Here is a 24,319-nt window from a genome sequence, read left to right on the forward strand (position 1 = left end):
TTCTAGTGACATAAATCACCCCTGACACCTATCATGTAGCTTATTCCAGCCAAAATACCAAAAAAAGGGCGGGGGACATGTGAACCTTACCATTAAATACAAAAGCCTAACAGAGTGCTTTAGCAACTTTTTTAAAAGTTCATGGTCAGAGACCTTACAAATATTATGCACCAAGGTACATTGAGAGTAAAAAAGTAGCGTTTGGGACACATCAGCCATTACTTTCATGGTGGGTTATAGCACCAACTTTAGTGTTTTTTGGTTCTTCTCCTGAACGATGGAAGTTGCATTTTTTCACTCTCGGGGGACCCTTTGCCGCCTTTGTCAAGTCATTCTCATGAGAGAAAATCTTAGTCGTATGCAATGTAAGGGCAAACTTTGCAAGAGGAGATGGTCAGCACCCCACACCTACAACCTCAGGATCATGGATTCGAGCAACCAAAGGAGCAATGACCCCAACAAAGGGAATCAAAGGGGAGGGAAATCAACCCCCAAAAAAATAATACAACTCGAAAGTATGTTACCTTAAAGAAATTGATTTGTTAGAACAAAAATTGGTCCAACATAAATTTAAAAAATGCAATAATATTTGCAAGCACAATTAAGTAAGTTATAACTGCTTATGGTGACCTAATTTTCTTTTCCCCTCTTCCTTTATATATGGTCTCTTCTGTTGATTTTCCTTGCCTAAAAAAAGCGGTAGAGCGGAAGAAGAATGGACATTTTTATACCAATCATGACGTATAAAAGAGTAGATGTATTTAATCATGATAATATTACGTTACAAGCGATGATAAATTGTTTGATATATATGCTTTATTGCTTGTAAGTAATTATGATACGACTTAGTTATAAGCTTTGATGCTAATCTATTAGATGTATACTTTTACTGCTTTTCGCTGGACTTCTAGCCCTTAAAATAACAAGAAACGAGACCGGTAGATAATAAGGATAACTTCAACCTTAAATGCAGTCGATTGACTTGGTACATCTTGTTTAAAATACCAATCTATGCAGACAGATTAGGCATAATCCACAAATTAAACACAAACTCTCACGTTTAGAATTATACGATCAGGATATTTCAGGCAAATATACGATCAGGAAATTATCGAGTATGTCAATATTGTCTCAGTACATCTTTGTTCATCTCAGAACAGAAGCTAAACAGTTTTGCAAGGCCAGCATGGTTGCTCCATGCTTGGTTTGAAACAATTTGGGTAAAATACTAATACAGATATTAACCTTAAAATGAGCTTCAGCCAACCAAATAAAACTTACAATAGTCAGTCAATGCAGTCAGACTCGCACTATTTCTACAATTTTTTTGGGTTGTATATGGGTTTGCGGGGGGGAGGGGGGGGGTCACCTGATTGCACCCAGTAAATTTGCACCATCAAGCTTCGCCCCCTCCAAATGCTGAGAAAAGAAAATGAAATATTTAGTTAACTCAAATCCAATTATAGTTCCAAGCAGAGACCATTAACAGTGGAGCTGAACCACAACCACTCAAGTGACTAGCTCCAACTTTGTTGAACCTTCCCCTCTATTTCAGGCAAATATACGATCAGGAAACTAATATGTTCAAATTTTGTCACATCAGACATTTCTGCATTGCATGCTAGTACTAAAGAAGACATAAGTCATGGAATGGGAAGAAACCTCAACGCATACAACTAAAAGAGATAAGGATCTCCCAAATTCATTGTCATACTCTTTCATAAAACTCCTTGGAACCTCTCTAGATGGAACCATACTTGATGGTCCAACAGCAACAGTTAGAGGTCATTTGGTTACCAGGATAAAAGGATACTAATTCCGAGATCGAATTTGGAATTGTATTTATCTCATGTTTGGTTATGGGTAAGCTAATGTTGGGATAAATTTTATACCAAAATGGTGGTATTAGCTATCCCATATAGAATGTGGGATAGCTAATCTCATGGGATAACCCAGCCCATGGAATATCGTTGTCTATCCCACCTGGTAACCAAACGATCTCTTAGGGAATTACCATGCAAATTTTCTGCAGCTGATCTCAGATATCACATGCTAGTAGAACAAAGATGGTCTCAGAATAAAACACACAGCCACACATATGCCTCGGCTGATGAGCATCCAGTGCAACTTAAATGATTCGGAGTCTTATATGCCTCGTACTAATTTTTGGGTCTGCAACTAAGCACATTATTTGATAGGTTGTCTCTCAAACTTTACTTCACAGATGTCACTTCTTTTAAATAACAGTGGTGTACGGATCAGTATTTGCACACCTTGATTATTCGACTAGGTACCTGCTACCTCCCATCAGCATAGGTACCAGATAACTCTGCCATCAACGCTAAGGCAGAGTTAGCGTGGGATTTGAACCGTGGTCTGCACCCACTTCATAGGCTATAGGTCACACCTTTAGGTGCCAGATGTCACATATTCGTAACTAAAATATTCTACCTCTAACAATTTGAGTGACAAGACACTTACGTAGTCAAAGATTAGAATGTAAATTCTGTTTTACTCCAAAACCTAGTGCGATATTGAAAGATGATAAAATTTTGACCTCATGCTTCTTTACACATGATACATAAAAGCGAAAGTAAGAGTTAGTAGTCACAATTAAGAAAATGCAAATACATCACAGGTAAGCTTGAGAGTTTGGCAAGTAATTACTGCAAGAAAGCAACTTGAAATCAATATGGATTCATGAGAGAGTAGCCAGTAGCCACACAAACACCCAAAAACTCACGGCTTGAGTTCGAGAAGATATTCAAGTAGCAAATTATAGGATAGATATTTACTGATGGCAGAGATCTGTCAATTCACATATATTTAGCAACTCATGGTTACTAGCATTGCAAAAGTTGGTGAGGTCAAATGCACTGCTACAAGTAGTTTGAAGTTCAAAGACTGGGATCTCACTGGAGTTCCTTGTGATACCAATATAACTTCAAAATATTCAAGAAACTTTGATTGAACTACAATCAACTTTCTTTTTTTCCAGATGGAAATTCATTGGTTGAAATTGGAACGCAAGAACATTCAGTAAAAAGACAGGGAAAAGGGAAATCCTTGCCAGTGATTATGTTTTAACCAATTATCTTCCCCCCACCCCCAAAAAAAAAAATCCCACATCCATGCATCATAAAACCAACCTAAATGAGGATTAAATGAAACATACAGAAGAAATCAAGAAGCTCTTTGATTCTCAGTGGTAGTGACTTACCGTATCACGGAGATTCACATGTCGAAGATAAGCTCTTTGAAGGTTTGCACCCTTCAGATTTGCATTGGTTAACTTTGCACCCTGAAATAAATTGTGGAAATTAATCAAGAGGCATTAAAGGAAATTGACTCCTTGTTTGGATTCAGAAGAAAAAGTAATAAGAGTAGCTGACTTATAATGAGAAATCATACTCTCTTTTGGATGAGTAGACTATTGGTTCAGAGTCCTCTCACTTTTCATTAATTTTTGTACTGCCAGCCCTTGGTACCCCTCTATTAATGTTTGCACTTACTATCTATAAATCCCAAAGAGAAATGGGGAAGGAAGGGGGGGGGGGGTATTCTTTGTTTGCAAAGTTCAAAAAAAAATTGAAAACTAACAAGAGATATCTTCCAGACTGTCAAGGCTCTTTTACTCAAGTTAGTGGAGGGGGTGGCAGGACCTCTTGGTTTGAGATGAAAGAGGGATCTCCTTGCATTATGCTTTAGGTGGTATAGACTAAATTGGGTGTTGCAAGTGCCTCATTACAACAATAGATTGTGAATGGCCGGTCCAGGTGAAGAAAAGGAAAGGTTTGGCTGACATTGATAAGCAAGTAATGTTTACGTAGGACATAATTATCACACATGGGAAGGGACAGAGGAGTTTCACGACTTATAAGGTAGTGTCTAGGTATGGCTGTCAATTTAGGTTAAACATTCCATGCCCTGTGAACTTTAGCCCTTAGTGGTTAGTAACTCAACCCCTTACCAGTTAATTGTCAAGTTCTGCAGGTCGGACCTAGACAAATAACATAATACCTGACGAAGATGCTTAAATAGAAGGCCCCATGTGCTACTGTATTAGGATAATATCTTAAATGCTTTCACCGTAGCAAGTAAAAGCAGTTTGAAGCTGTAGAAAGAAGCGTACAAAGGTTGTTGAAAGGTCACTTATTCCTATTTCAAGAAGCTGTGGTCCAAGCAGGAAGCAAAAAGCCAAAAACCTACATGGAGTACTCTACAATCCTTGTTAAAGAACAGTTTGTAGTATTTTAGCAAAAATGGAATGAAATCTAGTTGGGTTGAGTGAACTTCCAGTGAAGTATAAGCAAAAGATATTTTAAAAGTCATCTTTTACCTTCAGATTGGCGCCTTCAAGATTAGCTCCTTCGAGATTGGCATTGGTAAGATCAGCCGTCTGAGAGTTTGAGAATAAATAGTAATTTATCATGTTCACACAAGCCTCAGAATAAAAATGGTGAACAGTGTTGTAAAACTCAGGTGAGAGCATATAAACAAAGGATAAGAATCTAGGCCTCTCATTGCAAATCTTATGTTCACTCAGTTTCTACCACCAAAGTTGAATAAGAATTATATTTAAAATGAATCAGAGACAGGTGCTGTAATAGAATATCTTGTTCAAGAAAAGATGTAAAAAAGGGTGGGATTAAGAGGATGCAGCCAAAGAATTTAACCTGTAAGTGAGCTGAACGAAGATCCGCCCCACAAAAGCTACAGCCTATTAGACAGGCATCTGTATTTAAATAAACGAGGATTATCATAATAATAAAAATGACGGACAGAAGGACAATATTAAGAAAGAACATATATTCTTGATCACAAGCAGACTGTTCATGCTTTACATGTGAAAAGAGAACAGCCTGCTAAATCATCAGGAAATATTTCAGATAAAAATATATGCCGATTTTATACATAGTTTAACAGTATTATATAGGGAAATGATCTTGTTTCTTTTGCTTTGTTGATCAAGCATAGAAAAATTAGGTCTGGGTCCTATTAGTGGCAAAATTATTATTCAATTTTTCTAATCTGTCTTTATCCAAGACAATGAAGTAACTTGGCATTGCTCTGGCTAAATTCAAAAGAATGAGTCAATTTGGCATTCCACTCAATAAATTGAAAAAATGATTTTCATGTTTACTTTTTCGTATAGGGACACAACATAATACTTCGATGTAAATTACTGCTAGAGCTAACGTAAAAACTGTGAGAAAGCACGGGAAAAAATATATTATTGATTAAAAAATGACAATGATACAATGAGCCTTATATATACAATACATGTCCTACTCCTAATATATATGGGATTAGGGTTATTTACTACTATTTATACAATGAAACTAACACTCCCCCTCAAGCTGGTGCATATAAATCATATGTACCGAGCTTGTTACATATATAACTAATACGAGAACCAGTGAGGGACTTGGTGAAAATATAAGCAAGTTGATCATTCGACTTCACAAATTTTGTAGCAATATCTCCCGAGAGTATCTTTTCTCTAACAAAGTGACAGTCAATCTCGATGTGTTCAGTTCTCTCATGGAACACTGGATTTGACGCAATATGAAGAGCAGATTGATTATCACACACAAGTCTCATCTGACTAATCTCACCAAATTTCAACTCCTTGAGCAACTGTTTAATCCAAATTAGCTCACATGTGGCCATAGCCATTGCTCGATATTCTGCTTCTGCACTAGACCGAGCAACCACATTCTGTTTCTTGCTCTTCCAAGACACCAAATTTCCTCCTACTAAGACACAATATTCAGACGTAGAACGTCTATCAGAAGGTGATCCTGCTCAATCAGCATCTGAGTATCCAACGATCTGCTCATGGCTTCGATCTTCAAACAATAAGCCTTTGCCTGGAGCTGATTTTATATACCGAAGAATGCGGACAACTGCATCCCAATGACTATCACAGGGAGAATCCATAAACTGACTCACAACACTCACAGGAAAGGAAATGCCAGGTCTAGTCACTGTGAGGTAATTTAATTTACCAACCAACCGCCTATATCTTGCAGGATCGCTAAGAGGCTCCCCCTGTCCTGACAGAAGTTTAGAATTCGGATCCATCGAAGTGTCAATAGGTCTACAACCTGTCATTCCTGTCTCCTCAAGAATATATAAGGCATACTTCCGTTGTGAGATCACAATACCTGAGCTAGACTGAGCGACCTCAATACCCAGAAAATACTTTATTCTGCCCAGATCCTTAGTCTGAAAGTGCTGAAAGAGATGTTGCTTCAACTTACTAATACCATCCTGATCATTAACGGTAATAACAATATCATCAACATAAACGACCATATAAATACAGAGATTTGAAGCAGAATGTCGATAAAAAACAGAGTGATCAGCTTCACTACGAGTCATGCCAAACTCCTGAATAACTGTGGTGAACTTACCAAACCAGGCTCGAGGAGACTACTTTAGACCATAGAGGGACCGGCGCAACCGACATACAAGGCAACTAGACTCCCCCTAAGCAACAAAACCAGGTGGTTGCTCCATATAAACCTCATCCTCAAGGTCACCATGAAGAAAAGCATTCTTTATGTCCAACTGATAGAGAGGCCAATGGCGAACAGCAGCCATGGATAGAAAAAGGCGGACTGATGCAATTTTAGCCACGGGAGAGAAAGTATCACTGTAATCGAGTCCAAATATCTGAGTATATCATTTGGCAACAAGACGAGCCTTAAGTCGATCAACCTGGCCATCTGGACCAACTTTGACTGCATACACCCAACGACAACCAACAGTCGATTTACCTGAAGGAAGAGGAACAAGCTCTCAAGTATCACTCATATGTAAAGTAGACATCTCGTCAATCACAGCCTGTCGCCATCCGGAATGAGACAGTGCTTCACCTGTAGATTTAGGGATGGAAACAGAGGACAAAGATGACACAAATGCACAATAGGATGATGAGAGACGATGGTAACTTAAACCGATATAATGAGGATTAGGATTAAGTGTGGACCATATACCTTTTCGTAGTGCAATCGGTTGATTAAGAGGAGACAAGTCTGCAGTATTAGTAGGGTCAGGTGCAGGACGTGAATCAGTTGGGCCTGATGCTGGGGGCGGACGACAATGATAAGTCAGGAGTGGTGGAGCTGTAGAAGGTTGAACTGGACTAGGTGGTGGCACTGGGCTCGGTGGTGACACTAGAGCTATAGGTGGTGGAGCTGTAACTGGAATTGTAGGCGGTGGACCTATGGAGGAAGATGAATGGGAGATAGGGACTGAATCTCCAAAAGAAGGAACAGGTAGCACCTCAAAAATATCTAAGTGATTAACTGGACCTGTGAAGTATGATTGGGTTTCAAAGAAGGTAACATCAGCAGACATAAGAAATCGCTGAAGGTCAGGAGAATAACATCGATATCCCTTTTGTGTTCTCGAGTAACCCAGAAATATGCATTTAAGAGCACGGGGAGCTAACTTATCTTTTCCTGGAGTAAGGTCATGAAAAAGCACGTACTCCCAAAGACACGGGGTGGAAGAGAGAACAAAGGTAAGTGGGGAAACAAGACAGAGAATGGAACTTGATTTTGGATAGCTGAAGATGGCATACGATTAATAAGATAACAAGATGTAAGAACTGCATCCCCCAAAAACGCAGCGGAACATGAGATTGTATAAGTAGGGTACTAGCAGTTTCAATAAGATGTCTATTCTTTCTTTCAACTACCCCATTTTGTTGGGATGTGTACGGACAAGATGTTTGATGAATAATCCTATGGGAGTTCATAAACTGCTGAAATGGGGAAGACAAATACTCTAGGGCATTATCACTACGAAATATGCGGATAGAAACCCCAAATTGATTTTGAATTTCAGCATGGAAGGTCTGGAAAATAGAAAACAACTCAGATCGATTTTTCATCAAAAATATCCAAGTTGCACCTGGAATAATCATCAATGAAACTGACAAAGTAACGGAATCCTAAGGTAGAACTAACCCGACTAGGACCCCAAACATCTAAATGGACTAAAGTAAAAGGTGACTCTGCTCGATTGTCAAGACGTCGCGGGAAATGGGAGCGGGTATGCTTACCGAGCTGACACGACTCACACTCTAGAGTGGACAAGTGAGATAAGTCGGGTACCATTTTCTGAAGTTTTGACAAACTGGGATGTCCTAACCGTTTATGTAATAAATCTGGTGAATCAGTAACGGGATAAGTTATTGGAGGAAGACAAGATGCGAGTCCATGTGATTTTGCAAAGATAAGGTAATAAAGTCCATCTTATTCACGTCCGGTACCAATGATCCGCCATGTACTGCGTTCCTGTATAAAAACAAGGTCATCAAGAAATAAAACAGCAGATTTAAGTGATTTGGCTAAGCGACTAACGGCTATGAGTTTAAAAGGACTACCAGGAACATAAAGAACTGAGTCTAAAGGTAAGGAAGGAAGTGGACTTGTTTGACCTATTGCAGTTGCCATGGCTTGAGACCCATTGGCCATTGTGACTGTTGGAAGAGATTGAGAATATGAGATACTAGTGAAAAGAGATTTGTTACCAGAAATATGATCAGATGCACCTAAATCAATTACCCAAGACTCAGAAGGTGAAGATTGGGAGACACCAGTCATGCTACTATTTGTTGGAACAACGGAGGTTAATCCTGAAGATGTCTGTTTACGTGCTTTGTATTGAAGGAACTCAATATAATCCGGTAAAGAAACCATCTGGATTGGATTTATTGCATTTAATCCAACGGATTGTGAGTTAAAGGCTTCAGATACGAATTCCATTATAATATCGTGCCGGAAAAAGCAGAAAATTGTTGGGGATCACTGTTCACGCCGGAAAAATCACTGTAGCTCGATGGAAAATTCCAAAGTTGTCGGAATCTGTCAAAAATAGTATCAATGGACTCGGAATTGCAAGGAGATGAAGCTGTCCTGAAGAAATTTTTTCAAAATCTGACCGGAAGGGGTCACACGCGTCGGCGCGTGTGACAGACGCGCCGCCGGAAACAGTTATCCGACAGGCGCGTGACAGCGCGTGGCTAACTATTTTTCGGTGATTTTTTCTGGGGTTTGATCGGATCTCTCTTGGGAACCTTGTGGTGGTGTTGGATTTTGCACAACACTGATAATTAGTGACTTTGACGCAATTAGTCACTTAGGTCACCGGAAAATTGCACGGTTACTGAGTTCTTTCTTCCCGGATATCGCTGGAATGACGCACAACGATCTCTTCTCACTGATGCTCTGATACCATGTGAGAAAGCACGGGAAAAAATATATTATTGATTAAAAAATGACAATGATACAATGAGCCCTATATATACAATACATGTCCTACTCCTAATACATATGGGATTAGGGTTATTTACTACTATTTATACAATGAAACTAACAGAAACAAAATTTCCTAATTTAAACATCCAAGAAAATCATTGAGTAGCTTTCTTTTTTTGCTTACCCACCCTATATCCGGTACCCGCATTGGAGTCCGACTATATCCGAATATTCGCCGGGTAGGGCCCCATTCGGGGGGAAGCATTCCCTAACAAGGATTTTTACATACCTAGGGCTCGAACCCGAGACCTCTGGTTAAGGGAGGAGCAGCCCCGTCCGCTTTCAAAGTACAGAAGAAGATAGCAAACAAATTTAATAAAAGCAAGAACATCTGTAACAGCAGCAAGCCAACACTGAAATTCTCCAAATGATTAAAGTTGAGGACATTGAGGCGTAGTCAAGTGATTGATTAAAGTCGAGGACAATCATCAATGAGATATAAGATTTACAGCAAGTTTGTAGGTAGAATTACACATAAGTGATAGTTGGGAGTTAGCAGCTCCCTTAAAATCCACAAACTATTTCTAAGGTCAGACTTCAGTTCTAGTGAATGGTAGCCCGTATGGTTTCTTTGGCAGCTCAAGCGACTTGAGCCAGTGGGATCCATTATACCCATGCTTTTCATTCTGGTTATGGAAGCGTGGAGTAGAACGATGTATAAAGTAGTGGTAGGTGGTTACTTGAGAGACTTTTCTGCAGCGATCGGGGGGCTACGTACGGTGAGGGTTTCACATCTCTTGTCTGCTGACGACACTTTAATTTTCTGTGATGCATACATGGATGAACCACTGGATTATCTTAGACAACTTCTTATAAGGTTCCAGCAGTGTCAGGCCTCAAGATCAAACACAGGAAGTAAGACCATTCCGGAGGATGAAGCAAACAATATTGAAAATCTAACACAAGTGCTCAATTGCAGCATTGGAGCTCTGCTAACTACTCATCTCCGGTTACCCTTAGGTGCTTTCAATAAGGACCAAGCAGTGTGGAATCCAGTGATTGAGAGAATTGAAAAGAGGCTAGCATTATGACAAAAGAAGTGCCACTTCCTTTTCGATATGGACTTTGGAGGATTATTATGAAAGGATGGGAAGACTTCTTCAGCAACATAACCTTCAAAGTGATGAAATTGGGTCCAGTGGATGGAAATGAAATAGGAGAGTTCTCGAGGAGATGGAGAGTGCCTATGTACATTTGAGGAATAGCCTCTCATTTTTAGTTTCTTTTTGGTGCATCAATGAGGTTCCAGTTTGTCTAGAAGATTGGGTTTCGCTCCTAGAGCATCACACTTTGATGTAGATTCTCTACTTTTTCATATACTATTGTATGCGGGAGATTCTCCCATTATTAATGAAATGCAAGGTAAGGTTGCGTACATAAGACCCAATGTAGTCCCGGCTCTTTCCCAGACCCCACGCATAGCGGAGATTACTGCACCGGGCTACCCTTAATGAAATCATTTACCTTGTTAGAAAATATCAAAACAAATATGTTGTAACCACTACCTTGTAAATTTGCACTTTGAAGATTAGCACCAGCTAATACAGCTCCACGAAGGTTTGCTCCAGTGAATTCACATCTTCCCTAGGCAAGACAAAATCACTAAGGTTGCAACTTGACAGTAAAGATGAGCTATAAAATAACATGTGTGCTTAAAAAATTCCTTTATACAAATATGTAGAGCCAGTTAAAAGGGATTGTATAGTGGATGAATCTTAAGAACATCGAACAATGAAAAGATGATTAGATGCTATGCATGATCTACTTATGATGTGGAGACCGAAAGATCATGTTCTTTAACTTACTCGCGCAATGTGGCATTGTGAAAAATGGAAGCTTCAGCATCGACATCCTGTGCCAAAAGTTAAAGACCAACCAAGAGAAAATATCATTATTTAGTGACTGAAGTCATGCGCAGATATTAGTATTAGGAGCTTAGAGTACAACTGTTCCCTGAGCCCTTGTAAACAAGGACTCTACATATACCACCAGCCAACCAAGAGTATCCCTACATAAAAGCTAACTTTTACTTTTCCTTTTATGGGATGAGCAATCAAGAGTTGTCATTGAAAAGGACAAAAAGATTCCAGCATTGTAGAATGGCTACACGAGAAAACATGCGAACTTGTGCACTTAACTTATAAGGGACCAGCTTAGTCAGAAGTATGCTTGCAAATACCTTACAGCACCAAATGAGGCAATTTGCAAAGACTTGAAATGGCTGAGACTGATTGAAATCCTTATGTCTATGTTATATGGAGTCGGGTATGAGATTCAGCTACAGGCAATCAAATAAGATATTACCCTATCATACCCATTCGATGTGGGCACATCAAGGCAAATAGAAGAGCATGCAACATAGTTTACTATCTCCAAAACTTTTTTTACACAACATAAGACATCCAATCTTGATAAATTATTAAGAAACCACTTATCCAAGAGAATGTGCAAATAACCCTGAGCACGAGATAATTTGCAAAACTGGAAATCGGTGAGACTGATTTGGGATCCTTATCGTCTATATATTATTACATGGACTGGGGTATGAGAATCTGCAAAAGGTGTGCATCCAACATGGTACATAACCTAGTCAAATCCCAGTCCAGCCATTTTCTTCTAAAACTGGCTGCTAAGACTCATCTCCCATCAACACCGTGGATGGGACTGAAGCATTCCCAGTTAGCTCCAGTTAAGTGCTCTGCTAAAGTAAACCATTGCAACACTTCGAAACACAATTCTTAATCTTGGAAAAGTAGATAACAGTAGAACTCCTTTTTAGCCAAACAAAGCCAAAGTGAGGGCTTAGCAAATTCCAACTTTTCTCCCTTCCTCTTCCAAATCGAAAACGAATAGCTCATCCAAAGATTGTGGAGTGCTACTTTGTTCTTATTGTATATTCTAGATTATAGACTATTATCACAAGTGTAAACAAAAGAAATGTAATGCTAAAGTTAAAAGGCAACCACCCTCCCAAAGGTATTATGACTGCATAAATATACAGTAATGTTCTCAATGATCTACACACTAACTGCAGTTGAAGACTCAGCAACTTTCAATTGAGAAATAATACCCTGAATTTTGCACACTGAAGATTGGCACGCGAGAAGAATACAGTTTTCAGACATGCATAGCTGAAGTCCACAAATGACAAGTCCTGCACATAAAACAGGCACCATTGACTAATTAAAAACTTCTAAAAAATAGCACGAATAATGGCTTCTCCTAACTTGCCAAAGAAAAGGGAAAGAGGGGGGACTTGGGGGTTTGGGGAGGGGGGGGGAGACAGAAGAAAGAAAGCTATTATGATGCCACCAAGATGGGCTTCCTTTTCTGAGAATTTTCACCTTTTTAAGGAACCTAGATAACAGTGGAATTCTCACATAGCATTCCGAGATTGAATTCTCCAATTCTGGAGATACTTAAGTTTGGAACCCAGAGCCATTGGTAGTCTTTACTAACAAATTCTCCCCATGCATTTTTGAATCACATACCTCTATAGATTTTACCTCAGCCCCTTCACCTGAAATGCAATTTGCCCCCAATATGTAATTTGCTTCGTCCCTATTTTATGGTAGACTCAACCCCGGTGAAGATATTATGCAAAAATAAGTATTAGCAGGATTTGTGCAATAGTATTAGTGTAACTAATTCACATCTCTTTGTATGAGTCCATTTGCAATGCAATTGTGCCAGACTTTGGAATATTAAGGAGATATATTACAAACCAAAATTAAAAAAAAAAATGAATTGGTGGATAAGTTGCTTGGCCACATCGACCCGTAACTAGCTATTCTCTGCCTTGTGCTAAGGCTTCTGTCATTAACTCGTCGGCTCATAGCAAAAAGAGAGATACTAGGAAATGCACTTTGCTACCTGTCTGTTTCTGGTGCATTTGGGTAGAAAGGAATGCTAACTCTTTTAGGATCATTATCTCTCACAAGACCATCTCTAGAATAAAGTAGTCTTTCTATAATCTTTGTGGAGTAAGGCCACGGGACATTTCTTAAATTCTGCAGGAAAACAAACGTTGTATTCTGAATTTCCCCTTTTTCTTAATGTAAGACTTGAGGACAACTTGTCCTTTCTTGTACCCTCTTTATCTCACTAAATTGTTGCTCTCTTATTCATTTTATACACTGATAAACAACATAAAAAAAAAATTAAAAAAAAGGATAAGGACGATGAAGCATAAATTCTTTATCAAGTACAACAATAATAACATACCCAGTATATTCCGATAAGTGGGGTCTGGGGAGGGTAGTGTGTACGCGACCTTACCTATCTTGTGCATGTAGAGAGGTTGTTTCCGAGATACCCTCAGCTCGGGTAAGCACAGTAATCAGCAGTAAAGAAATGCAATATATAAAAATGAAAAAGTTATGGGAAGAAAGCATAAGCAATAGTGAGAATTAAACAAAATGAACCAGAAGCAACAATAGGCAATAATATGCAAAGAATAAGCCACAACTAGCGTAATGCTAAAGCTACCGGTATGAAAGGGAAGTACACTATACTGCCTACTAACCTTCTACCCTAATCTTCGACCTCCACAACTTCCTATCAAGGGTCATGTCCTCAGTAAGCTACAGAAGCGTCATATCATGGCTAATCACCTCTCCCCGATACTTCTTAGGCCTCCCTCTACCCCTCCCTAGACCCCATGTGTAACCTCTCACACCTCTTTGCTGGGGCCTCCGGGCATCTCCTCCTCACATGTCCGTACCATCTTATTCTCACTTCCCACAGCTTATCCTCCGCAAGATCCACCCCCCACCTTGACCCGAATGACCTCATTTCTGATTTTGTCTCTCCTAGTATGCACACACATCCATCTCAACATCCTCATTTCCGCTACTTTCAACTTTTGGACATGGGAGTTCTTTAATGGTCAACACTCCGCCTTGTACAACATAGCCGGTCTAACCACCATTCTGTAGAATTTACCTTAAAGTCTTAGTGGCACCTTCTTTTCACACAAGACACAGGAGGCAAGCCTCCGCTTCATCCATCCTACTCCAATACTGTGTGTGACATCCTCACCAATCTCCCCATCACCTTGGATTACTGACTCAAGGTACTGGAAACTATCCCGTTTGGGATAAGAAGTACTCCAGAAAGTGTAGATTAAGCAAGTGTATCTCCAAATAAGAGCATAAAGAAATGAAATAGTCTAGCACTAGAGTATATTACCAACTTCGAAAGATCGAGACCAGAAAGATTAATTCCGCGAAATCTGACTCTGTCAGATTGTATGCATTTGATAATATCAATGCGTGTCAATTCGGTACCCAACTCCTCATCCACCTTCCTCTTACTCAGAGCAGTTTTAACTCCATCTACTAGTCCCTGAAATGAAACAGGTAAACTGAGTAGTTTTAACAACTTCAAGGACAGAAACCCCATACGACGAGTATTTAGCTACAAGTAAATTCTTATATCTCTCAAAATAGCTGAACAATTTGATAAGGTGAATAAGTTTATTATTTCTGGGAAGATCTCCCGTACAAAAAAAACAGTATACAAAATATTAGAGAATCTACAACAACTCTCAAAAAAGCTGAATTTCCAAACAGCATCCACTATTTGGTAAAAATAAAGATTAACTGACATCTCGATAGCTTTTAACAGATATATTCAAGAGAAACATTCACGGAAAAAATCAAATCACAACGAGTAGTTGCATCGACATCAATGTTTTGGGAACCATGACAGCTAGCGCTTTGATTCACTACAACCTCAGGAAAACAGAACAATTTATAAACCAAGCAAATCTCAGCCAACCTCAATTTTTATCTCAAATATCTCAATGGTCTATGACAAAAAACGGTCTTGTTCCATCTGGAGAGGCTATTATAACATGCTCCTACATCCTCAAGAAACATAAACAAATAAATGTATATCATCTACATGAAATACCAAAAAGTTAATGAAATAGGATCTCCAACGCAGTGAAAGAACTAAGAGAAGCCATTGCAATTATTCTCTGCTGCAATGCATACGCACATGGTTCAAGCAAACAAAATCTGCCCCTAAATCTTAATGACCGCATCCAATATGTGTACTTTATAATACATAAGTGCACAATAAACAATTAAAGAGATAAATGGATTTACAAGAAGCTGATAGTACTCCGCCTCTCGCAAAAGCTGAGCATATTCGGAATCTTTCAAAGGTGGAATTTCACCATCCCTCAACCAATTTAGGATATGGCGAAAATGCTTTCCGTCCCTGTCAACGAATATGTATCCCTGCAATAACACATCGAAAGGAGATCTGAAGTCATGAAACCATAGACCATAGATGCCCTTTCTCAAAGATCAACATGAAGAAATATAAGCTTGATGCCTATCAAAGATAATAAATATATTTGACGAGGAAGAGATATAAATAATATTTCCTCAAACTAAAGAACAAGCTAATACCAATGAACAGAGCATCCCAGCCAATTTCTAATATGCATGCATAGACATCATATCATGGTAACCAAAACCAAACCAGTGTTGTAGGACCCTGCGCACCTACACAGTTTATCTTGAATTGTCCAAGTTTAAATTACTAAAAAACCAAAAACATTGATCCTACGAGAACATTAGAACACAACAACTGAGCTTATCCACGAGATTAGTGCACCTTGGAGGGAATACCAACATATAACTACACAGCAGAGAAAAAAAGAAAATGTAACAGAATTTGGAGCTTATTCATGTTTTTTTTTTTGGATGAAGTGGAGCTTATGCACACGCTTGTTCATGTATTCATGTAAATCTGTTAAAACTAATGCATCTTGAACTGAAATTGCAATACTCCAAAGAAGATTAAAATTCCTAAAGCAATTGGTGAAAAGATTGGTATTTTTATTTCTACAACTACAAGAATACAAAATAGACATCGTTGATACAATAACGTAATCACCGCTAGCTCTATCAATCTTTAACTCCAGATAATTCCTTGTCTCGTTTCTTTTTTCATAATAATATTTTATTGATGTTATGGGGTAAGAAACCCCATATACAAGTAGTATATTAAAAAGTAGAGAACCTACACAAACTGTGGTTAATACGAAAGATATCCAATAATCTATCTCGTAGGTGCACCAAAAACTAATAAAACAAATGGATATTCTAAAATGTGCAAAATCATATTCCCCTATTTATTTTCTTTATCGCATACATTAAGTGAAGATATGGCCATTGGGCCTAACTCAACCCCAGAAGCTAGCTCATGAGGGAAGGATTGCCCAAGTCTATATAAGGAGACCACCAACCCATTCCCTAATTAGTGTGGACTCTAACCCTAGAAGCTAGCTCATGAGGGGAAGATTGCCCGAGTCTATAAGGAGACGACCAACTCATTCCCAATCAGTGTGGGACTTAACCCAATCTAATATTCGAGATCATATCTTTACAGGGTATCAAAACCACTAGGGCTCAAAAATTCTTCTTTCTTGTTAAACTTTTCTGAGCAGAATTTGATTCTTTTGGTGTTGTTCGATTTCTTTGATACTCAGTATTGTGCTGTATTGCCTGATTGGTGAGGCTTCTCTATTTATTAAAAAAATTCTTTTGTTGGGAATTTCCTCTGCTGGGGTCAGATCCGTGTGATCTGTTTGAATGGTTTACTGGTTTTGTTCCAGAGAAGTTTTGTTGGGTCAAATTTGAAACTTTTGGGTGGCATCCTTTTTTGGATGATATTTATCTTATCCTCAAATATTAGCGGTTTGGGTTGCTATTTTGTGAAGCTTTGATATTCTCTTTGTCGTAAGAATCTTCGATTAGGAAAATGGCTAAGGTTGTTGTTGCCAATGGGCTATCATCTACTAAAACAATTCTGGTCTCGGCGGATGAGTTTGCAAAATTCTCTCGGTATCGATAATCACTTAAGGAATTCACTTCGGTTACTACCCTAGCTGAGTCACGTAACACACGTATTATTTCCTCTTCAAGCAAGTGAGTGATTGATTTAGGTGCCACTAATCAAATAACAACTAATCCTTATATTTTTTCTAGCTTTCAGCCACATAAAGCACCCTCTTCAAGCACCCTCTCCAGTTACTGTAACTGATGGGTCAATCTGTAGCCTTGTGGGTTCTGGACTATTAAACAAACCTTCAATATTACATTGTATTAAGACTACTAAAACTCGCCTTTAATTTAATTTTTGTGAGCAGACTTACGAAGGAGCTAAATCGTTCTAGAGTATTTTTTCTTTTTTTTCCTGATCATTGTCCATTTCAGGATCTTGTGACGAAGCAAATTAGTGGTAAATGACTGTATTTGATGGTCTCTATATCCTTGATGAATGGATGTCTCGGTCTGTTGCTTGTTCTAGTGTCTTATCTCCATTTGAAGTACATTGTTAGGCCGGACATCCCTCTTTCCCTATGTTGAAAAAGCTTCGTCCTCAGTTTTAATTCTTCGTTGGATTGTGAGTCTTGCTGGTATAGAAAACAACCATCGTAGCTCGTTAAGTCCAAGGGTTAATAAACGAGCTTAGTTTGCTTTTGAGTTAGTTCATTATGATATTTGGGGATCATGTCATGTCAAATCCAAAACTGGATAAAATTGTTTTGTTACTTTTGTGGATGACTATTATCGAACGACTTGGATTTATTTTATGAAGAATGAATTGAAGTGTATTCCCACCTTTGTGCCTTTTGTGCTAAAGCGAAAACTCAATTTAGTGTTTCTATGCGTATACTAAAGAGAGATAATGCTAAAGAATATATGCCAGACTCATTTTGGACCTAATGAGATTCTACACCAGACGGCATGTGTTGATACACTCTAAAAATATAGTTGTTGAGAGGCAGAATAGGCATTTACTTAAGACAACTTGGGCACTACTAATCCAAGAAAAGGTTCCCAGACAATTTTTTGCCGATGCGGTCTCTACGACTTGTTTTCTTATTGATCGCATTCCATCTAATGTTCTTGTTGGTGGTGTGTCTTACGATGTTCTTTTCCCAAAAAATCAATATTTCTAGTGGAGCCTAGATATTTGGAATTATATATTATTGAGCAACATTCGACTATTGTGTCTCATAAGTCAGCAATTACTCTATCTACTCCAACAAAAGTTTATTCAGGTGAGAGACCAATGATATATGTCCTGCATCAGTTCCTTCATCACTGGATCCTCCTCAACTTGATCCTACACAGGAAACACTGTGCATGCAAAGCTACACGTCGGTGCAAATCCACATATTGCATTGCTAATTTTATTTATGACTACCACTAATCTCTTGCATCTAGTAATTTGATTGGCTCTCTGGACTATGTACCTAAAACAAGAAAGCAGACCTTGAACCATTCTAGATAGTGTGATTCAATGCTTGAGGAGATACATGCTATAGATAAAACCACACTTGGGATTCAGTGAATTTACCCAAAGAAAAGGAAGCAGTAAGATGTAAATGTGTTATCAAAGGCAAAAAGTACAAAAAAGCTCTAAGGCCTATTGGGCTTTAAGTGTAAAGCGCAAATAAAGTGTTGTATTTAATGAAGAAAGGCGCAAATAGAGAAAAACTACAAATATGTATGTGTAATCCAAGACTAATATCAATGAGCAAGAATTTACGCTAAAGTAAAATATTAATGGTTTAGTATCGCCTTTTCAGGATTACGCTCATTTGCAGAAAAGTATGCTTTAGAGCCTTGATCACAACACTGAAGTGCCCGCTAAGTGAGGCTGCTAAGCGAGGTGAAGCGTTCAACATGTTTTGAGCCTCACTTCGGGACTTAAGCATGCTTTAAGAGCGCCTTTGATAACACTGGGATGTAAGTGGGTCTTTGAATTAAAAGTTTAATCCGGATGGCTCTGTGACAAAACTTACGGCAAGACTTGTGGCTAAAGGATATGCTCAGACTAATGGCGTGGATTATTCAAACACCTTCTCCCCAGTGGCAAAACTCACTTTCGTCCGCTTGTTCATTTTTGAAGTTGCTTTTGAACATTAGCTTTTACATCAATTGGATATCAAGAATATATTCCTTCTTGGTGATCTCCATGAAGAGGTATATATAGAGCAACCACCCGATTTTGTTGCTCAGGGAAGTATGGAAAAAGTACGTCATTTGAAGAAGTTCTTATATGGCTTGAAGCAAAGTCCTCGGACTCGGTTCGGCAAACTTTAGTGGTCAAGAGACTAGTTTGACGCAAAAATCGAGGATGTAGTTTAAGGAGGGGGATTCTAATACAAAAAAATTTCATGGGATTGCGGTAGCAAATAGGAGAGGAACTTCATTGACTCCTTAGAAGTGAATGGAGTGGTGTTTGACGGGGAGGAGGAAGTTAAGAGGGCTCAGTGTTGTTAAAAGCGACCGCTTCCTCACTTAAAGCGAGAAGCGATGCGAAGCGAGGCATCTGGCGCTTCTCTAATGTGAAGCGCATCAGGTACACAAAAGCGATCGCTTTCCGTGAAAAAGCGAGAAGCGAGGAGGCGAACAAAGCGATAGAAGCGAGCGCTTCTCTTTATAACTAGGCTGCCAACGTTAATTAATTAAAAAGGCTCTCTTTTTTTAACTTCAAATCATCAAGTTTGGTCCCAAGTATGTGATTTTTTCTTCTTCTCTTTCTTTCATTGTTTCAGTGTCCAAATAGCAGCGAAATGCGGGCGAATTTTTTTTTCCCCTTCAGTTCTTCTTTTTCTCATTCTCCTTTTCTTCTTCTTCATTTTCTTTCACTGTTTCAATGATAAATTGCAGCGAAATGCTGCCTATTTTTCTTTTCAGTTATACTGCCATTTTTTGTCATATCATTATTCTTAGTTGTCTATGCAGTATTTATTTTATTGTCATTCTCCTCTTCTTCTTCTTCATTGTCTATGCAGTAGTTATTTAAATTATTTTTTTTTAAATTCCGCTTCGCTTCAAAAAAGCGAGCGCTTCGCTTCTCACTTCTCGCTTTAAGAGAAAAGGGCTTGTCGTTTTTCCACGCTTCACGCTCTTCACAGCACTGAGGGGGCTATTGTAGAGTATTATGACCAGTTGTTCAAGGAAGATGTGAGTTGCAGACTAAATTGGGGGGATAGTGTTTTGTCAAATAGGGAAAGGAAAGAGAGAGTGGTCGGAGAGGGCAATAGAAGAAGAGGTGAGGGACGCGGTGGTGACTAGTGTGGGTCTGTGGGAGACCAAGGTCAAAGACCAGATGGTTCACTTAAGCTTTTTTCCCAACAATGATGGAAGATAGTCAAGGGAAAGTTGATGGAGACTATTGCGAATTTCTAAGATTCTGGAGAGTTCGAGCATAACTGCAACTCACATGGTCAAACAAGTGCAGGATATTCATGCAAAAGCCAAACAAAAACTTGAAAAGACTAATTCTAAGTACAGGGCAGCTGCCAATAACATTGTTGCTTACGGACCTTTGAAGAAGGAGACGATGTTATGGTGTTTTTGCAAAAAGAAAGGTTTCCATTGGGTACTTATAACAAGCTCCAACAAAAGAAGTATCGTCCTTATTGCATCCTAAAGAAAATTAATGATAATGCCTATGTGATCGATTTGTCGGATACCATGAAAATTTTCAAGATATTAAAGTAGCAGACCTTTCACCTTATCATCCATCTAAGGGACCACTCTATTCAGAAGTTGCAGTCAACTCGGGGATGAGTTCTTTCCTGAGAAGGGGAGAATTGATGCAGAAGATCAAGCAGAGAATCGAATTAATGCAGGAAATCAGGCAGAGAATCAAATCAACTGATTTAGGGAATTTCCAATTGGGAGATTCTTTCCTGAATAGTATTGCATCAATCTTGGGTGGAAGGATATAGTGTGCCTTAGCTTTTATTGCATTTGATTTTCTATTTTAATTCATCAAGTAATGAGAAGATTCTAGTATTGGGGTTGGCCTATAAATAGTCCCTTTAGCAACTATTGTAATTAAGTGAATAACAATTCTCTCCTTAAGGTTTCTCTGTAAACACTTGTATCTTCTCTGTTTAAGCTTTGCCAAGAGCAAGCTTTCTTTGATAGACTATTCGTGAAATAGTCTTTCTATCAATCTAATTGTTTCATAGCTTACTCGTCCTACATCAAATTTTGTTATATATTGTACTCATTTGTCTTACTTTTTCCAATCAAGGGTTTTGCTTTTCCAATTTTAATGTATGGCAGGAAGTAAGAGCTTGAAATTTTTGTAGCTCCCTACTTCATATTATTATATGTGGTGTGAGATAGAGTAGAACTTCAAGGGATAAGAACAGACTCCAATTCACCCAGGTAATCTAAAATACTCAAAGTTTCACAAATTGAAGAAAAAGGCTAACTTGCTATCCTCCTTCCTTAACTATGAATGATACTCTTACTAACTATTTTTGAACATCTGAGGGTCAATTGTGACATGCCTCCAGAAATTAAAGGAGTGAGTGCATGCATAGCATGTATATACCTTCTCTGACTCCTGGCAGATAGTGTGACGGCCACTAAACATAGCAGCAAGCATCGAGTCAGGCTCTCGCTGTGTGAGGGTATCCAATGTGGTGCAAAATTTCTTCCCTCCTTTAGATAAGAATTATAGGATCACCAAAAGGAGATTGTGCGTGAGAAAATGACAAGGAAAAATCCTACAGTAATATTTCTGCATGACAAATTCTTCAGCATTGTCCTTTCGTATTCCAGTAAAAATATGAAAACATTCAACATATTAATTGTTATACTCATCTCAGACCCAAATAGATTTCTGCTTCTAATATTGCATCTTATGTTTCATTTACTGTACAGTGAGAAAATGGAAACCTATGAATTAAAGGAGAAAAAGAGTATTACTTGTAAGATAGTTCCTAAACGGATTCATTGTATGTACAGTGATAAAATTGGAAGATAGTGCAGAAAGGCCAGAAACCAGCTTTTTGTCTAAATTTAAATATGAAACAGAATAGCTGTACATCACGATTCAAAACATCAAATGTCTAAGCATAAGAGCGAGGGAGGGAGGGTATACCGATATTCAGACGAACCATGGAAGAGGAGGAGCTATCAGAGTGATCGGCCATTTTCGCTTCCTTCCTGGGGTTGAGTTTGGGGCCGGGGATGGATGATTCAATGCACCGAAACAGACAGTCTCCTTCAGTAGGCGAAGCTGATTCTTCTTTCTAGTCCTCGAAACTTTTCACTCTTGCCCCTCATTGTTTTTAAGTAGTTTTCACTCTAACCCCTATACTTCCCGTATTTAGGAATACTCTACTATAAGCAAAAATAAATCCCTCCTCTTCACAAGTAATTTTTTGAAAAATACTTCGGACAAAAGCAATTTTTTTAAAAAAAAGCCAATTTTGTTGGCCAAACATTCCATAAGACTACTTCAATTTTAAAGGTTGTAGTATTGAAAGTTATTGCATAAAGTTTAACTTATTTCTTGGCTATACGTCTTGTGTTTTTAGATGAGAAAATGACAAAAGTAGGACATTAATTATAAGGAGTGGTCTTAATATTTTGCCTTTCGGGTAGGTCACCTATCAATGGGCAAACTTTCAAGGTCAAAGATCAAAAGTTTTGTTAAACTTAAAATTTTGGTAATTGGTAAGGTGACTTGCTTCACATGTCAAAAGTTCAAGATAAGCTTCTCTCAGGGTTATTTGTATCATTTGACTTATAGCTTGTTTGGTCAAGCTTCTTTTTGGCTAAAAATACTTTTTATTTTATTTTTGTCAAAAGCACTTTTGGCCAAAAATTGAGGTGTTTGGCCAAGCTTTTGGAAGGAAAAAAAGTGCTTTTGGGGAGAAGCAGTTTTGGAGAAGCACAAAAAATAGTCCGTTTGGCCAAGCTGCAAAAATCAGCTTATTCTGAGAAGTGCGTTTTTTCAAAAGTGCTTTCTCAAAAATACTTTTGGTGAGAAGCAGTTTGTGTTTGGCTAATTAGTTTGAAAAGCACTTCTGAGCAACAATTAGTGTTTGATCAAGCTTTAAAAAACTGCTTCTATGTGTATTTTTCTCAAAAGTGCTTCTCAAAAAAGTGCTTTTGGAGAGAAGCTACTTTTAGCCTGTTTGGCCAAAAATTGAGGTGTTTGGCCAAGCTTTTGCAAGGAAAAAAAGTGCTTTTGAGGAGAAGCAGAAGCAGAAAATTGAGGTGTTTGGCCAAGCTTTTGGAAAGAAAAAAAATGCTTTTGAGGAGAAGCAGAAGCAGTTTTGTAGAAGCAGAAAAAAGTAGCTTCTCTCCAAAAGCACTTTTGAGAACAATACACATAGAAACATTTTTTTAAAACTTGGCCAAACACTAATTGCTGCTCAGAAGTGCTTGTCAAACTAATTAGCCAAACACAAACTGCTTCTCACCAAAAGTACTTTTGAGAAAAACACTTTTGAAAAAAATCACTGCTTAAAATAAGTTGATTTTTGCAGTTTGGCAAACGGGCTATCATTATCATCATTAATAGGAATATTACTTTTGGGAGATCATAATTGTGTCAATGACTATACAATTGTAGAATTTTGATATTAATGGAGGTTAATTGGGAGATCATACATTACTTATTATACATAAGAATTTTAAACCAATTATGTGATGTGAGTATAGTGATTTTTCGTACATATTGAGATGTGCATCTTTTTTACATCTTTATAGAAATTGCAATAATCATCCAAGAGGATGGCTTGACGATTTTAAAGATTAAGTAACAATCTTTGAAACTAAAGTTTATATTTTTAACTAGCAACTAAAGTTTATATTTTGTTAAGTGAGTTCTTCTCCTCTTCTTAAACCTTACTCGATAGAATTACTAATGTGCTAGTGAAATGGAAGATATTAGATGGCATAATTACATTGTTTTGCAAATAGCTTTCATAAGTATGACGTACAACTATGAGACTACATATATTATTTTTTTTGTTGAAGTATTTGGCTAACTATGAACAAGGTGTACATAACAAATCCAAAAGTAGATTGTGTAAAATGTAATAACTAATAGAAAAAGATTACAATCGAATTTTACGACACAATTACAACGTAAAATGATTTCATAGAGAAGATAATGATGCTAATATAGCTTGA

At 38.1% G+C, this 24,319-nt stretch overlaps 1 protein-coding gene across 2 annotated transcripts; it reads right to left on the reverse strand.

Moving 5' to 3' along the window:
- Positions 1-1,040: 1,040 nt before the first annotated feature.
- LOC104243099 (FH protein interacting protein FIP2) lies at positions 1,041-22,432 on the reverse strand. Of its 2 annotated transcripts, XM_009798248.2 has the most exons (11): positions 22,275-22,432; positions 21,723-21,832; positions 15,449-15,583; positions 14,526-14,681; positions 12,406-12,489; positions 11,141-11,187; positions 10,841-10,914; positions 4,677-4,735; positions 4,340-4,399; positions 3,221-3,301; positions 1,041-1,419 (listed from the first exon to the last, which is right to left on the reverse strand). In XM_009798248.2, the coding sequence occupies exons 1-11, from the start codon at positions 22,324-22,326 to the stop codon at positions 1,366-1,368; spliced, it is 912 nt and encodes a 303-aa protein (XP_009796550.1). In that variant the 5' UTR covers positions 22,327-22,432; the 3' UTR covers positions 1,041-1,365. The 2 variants fall into 2 exon arrangements, with proteins under 2 accessions (XP_009796550.1, XP_070020957.1); XM_070164856.1 differs by lacking the exons at positions 21,723-21,832; positions 22,275-22,432 and adding an exon at positions 15,758-15,787 and having other exon boundaries at positions 15,449-15,640.
- Positions 22,433-24,319: the final 1,887 nt, after the last annotated feature.

The sequence above is a fragment of the Nicotiana sylvestris genome, chromosome 12 (genome assembly GCF_000393655.2).
Source record: "Nicotiana sylvestris chromosome 12, ASM39365v2, whole genome shotgun sequence".
NCBI classification, from domain to species: Eukaryota; Viridiplantae; Streptophyta; class Magnoliopsida; order Solanales; family Solanaceae; genus Nicotiana; species Nicotiana sylvestris.

Bases quoted from the DNA above. Each gene is read 5' to 3' on its own strand.
- LOC104243099 (XM_009798248.2), bottom strand. From the start codon at position 22,326: ATGGCCGATCACTCTGATAGCTCCTCCTCTTCCATGGTTCGTCTGAAT. The intron at 14,682-15,448 runs GTAAATCCATTT...GTTTCATTTCAG, and splicing joins CGGAGTACTATCAGCTTCTT to GGACTAGTAGATGGAGTTAA. The intron at 4,736-10,840 runs GTAGTGGTTACA...ATTTAAATACAG, and splicing joins TCAAAGTGCAAATTTACAAG to ATGCCTGTCTAATAGGCTGT.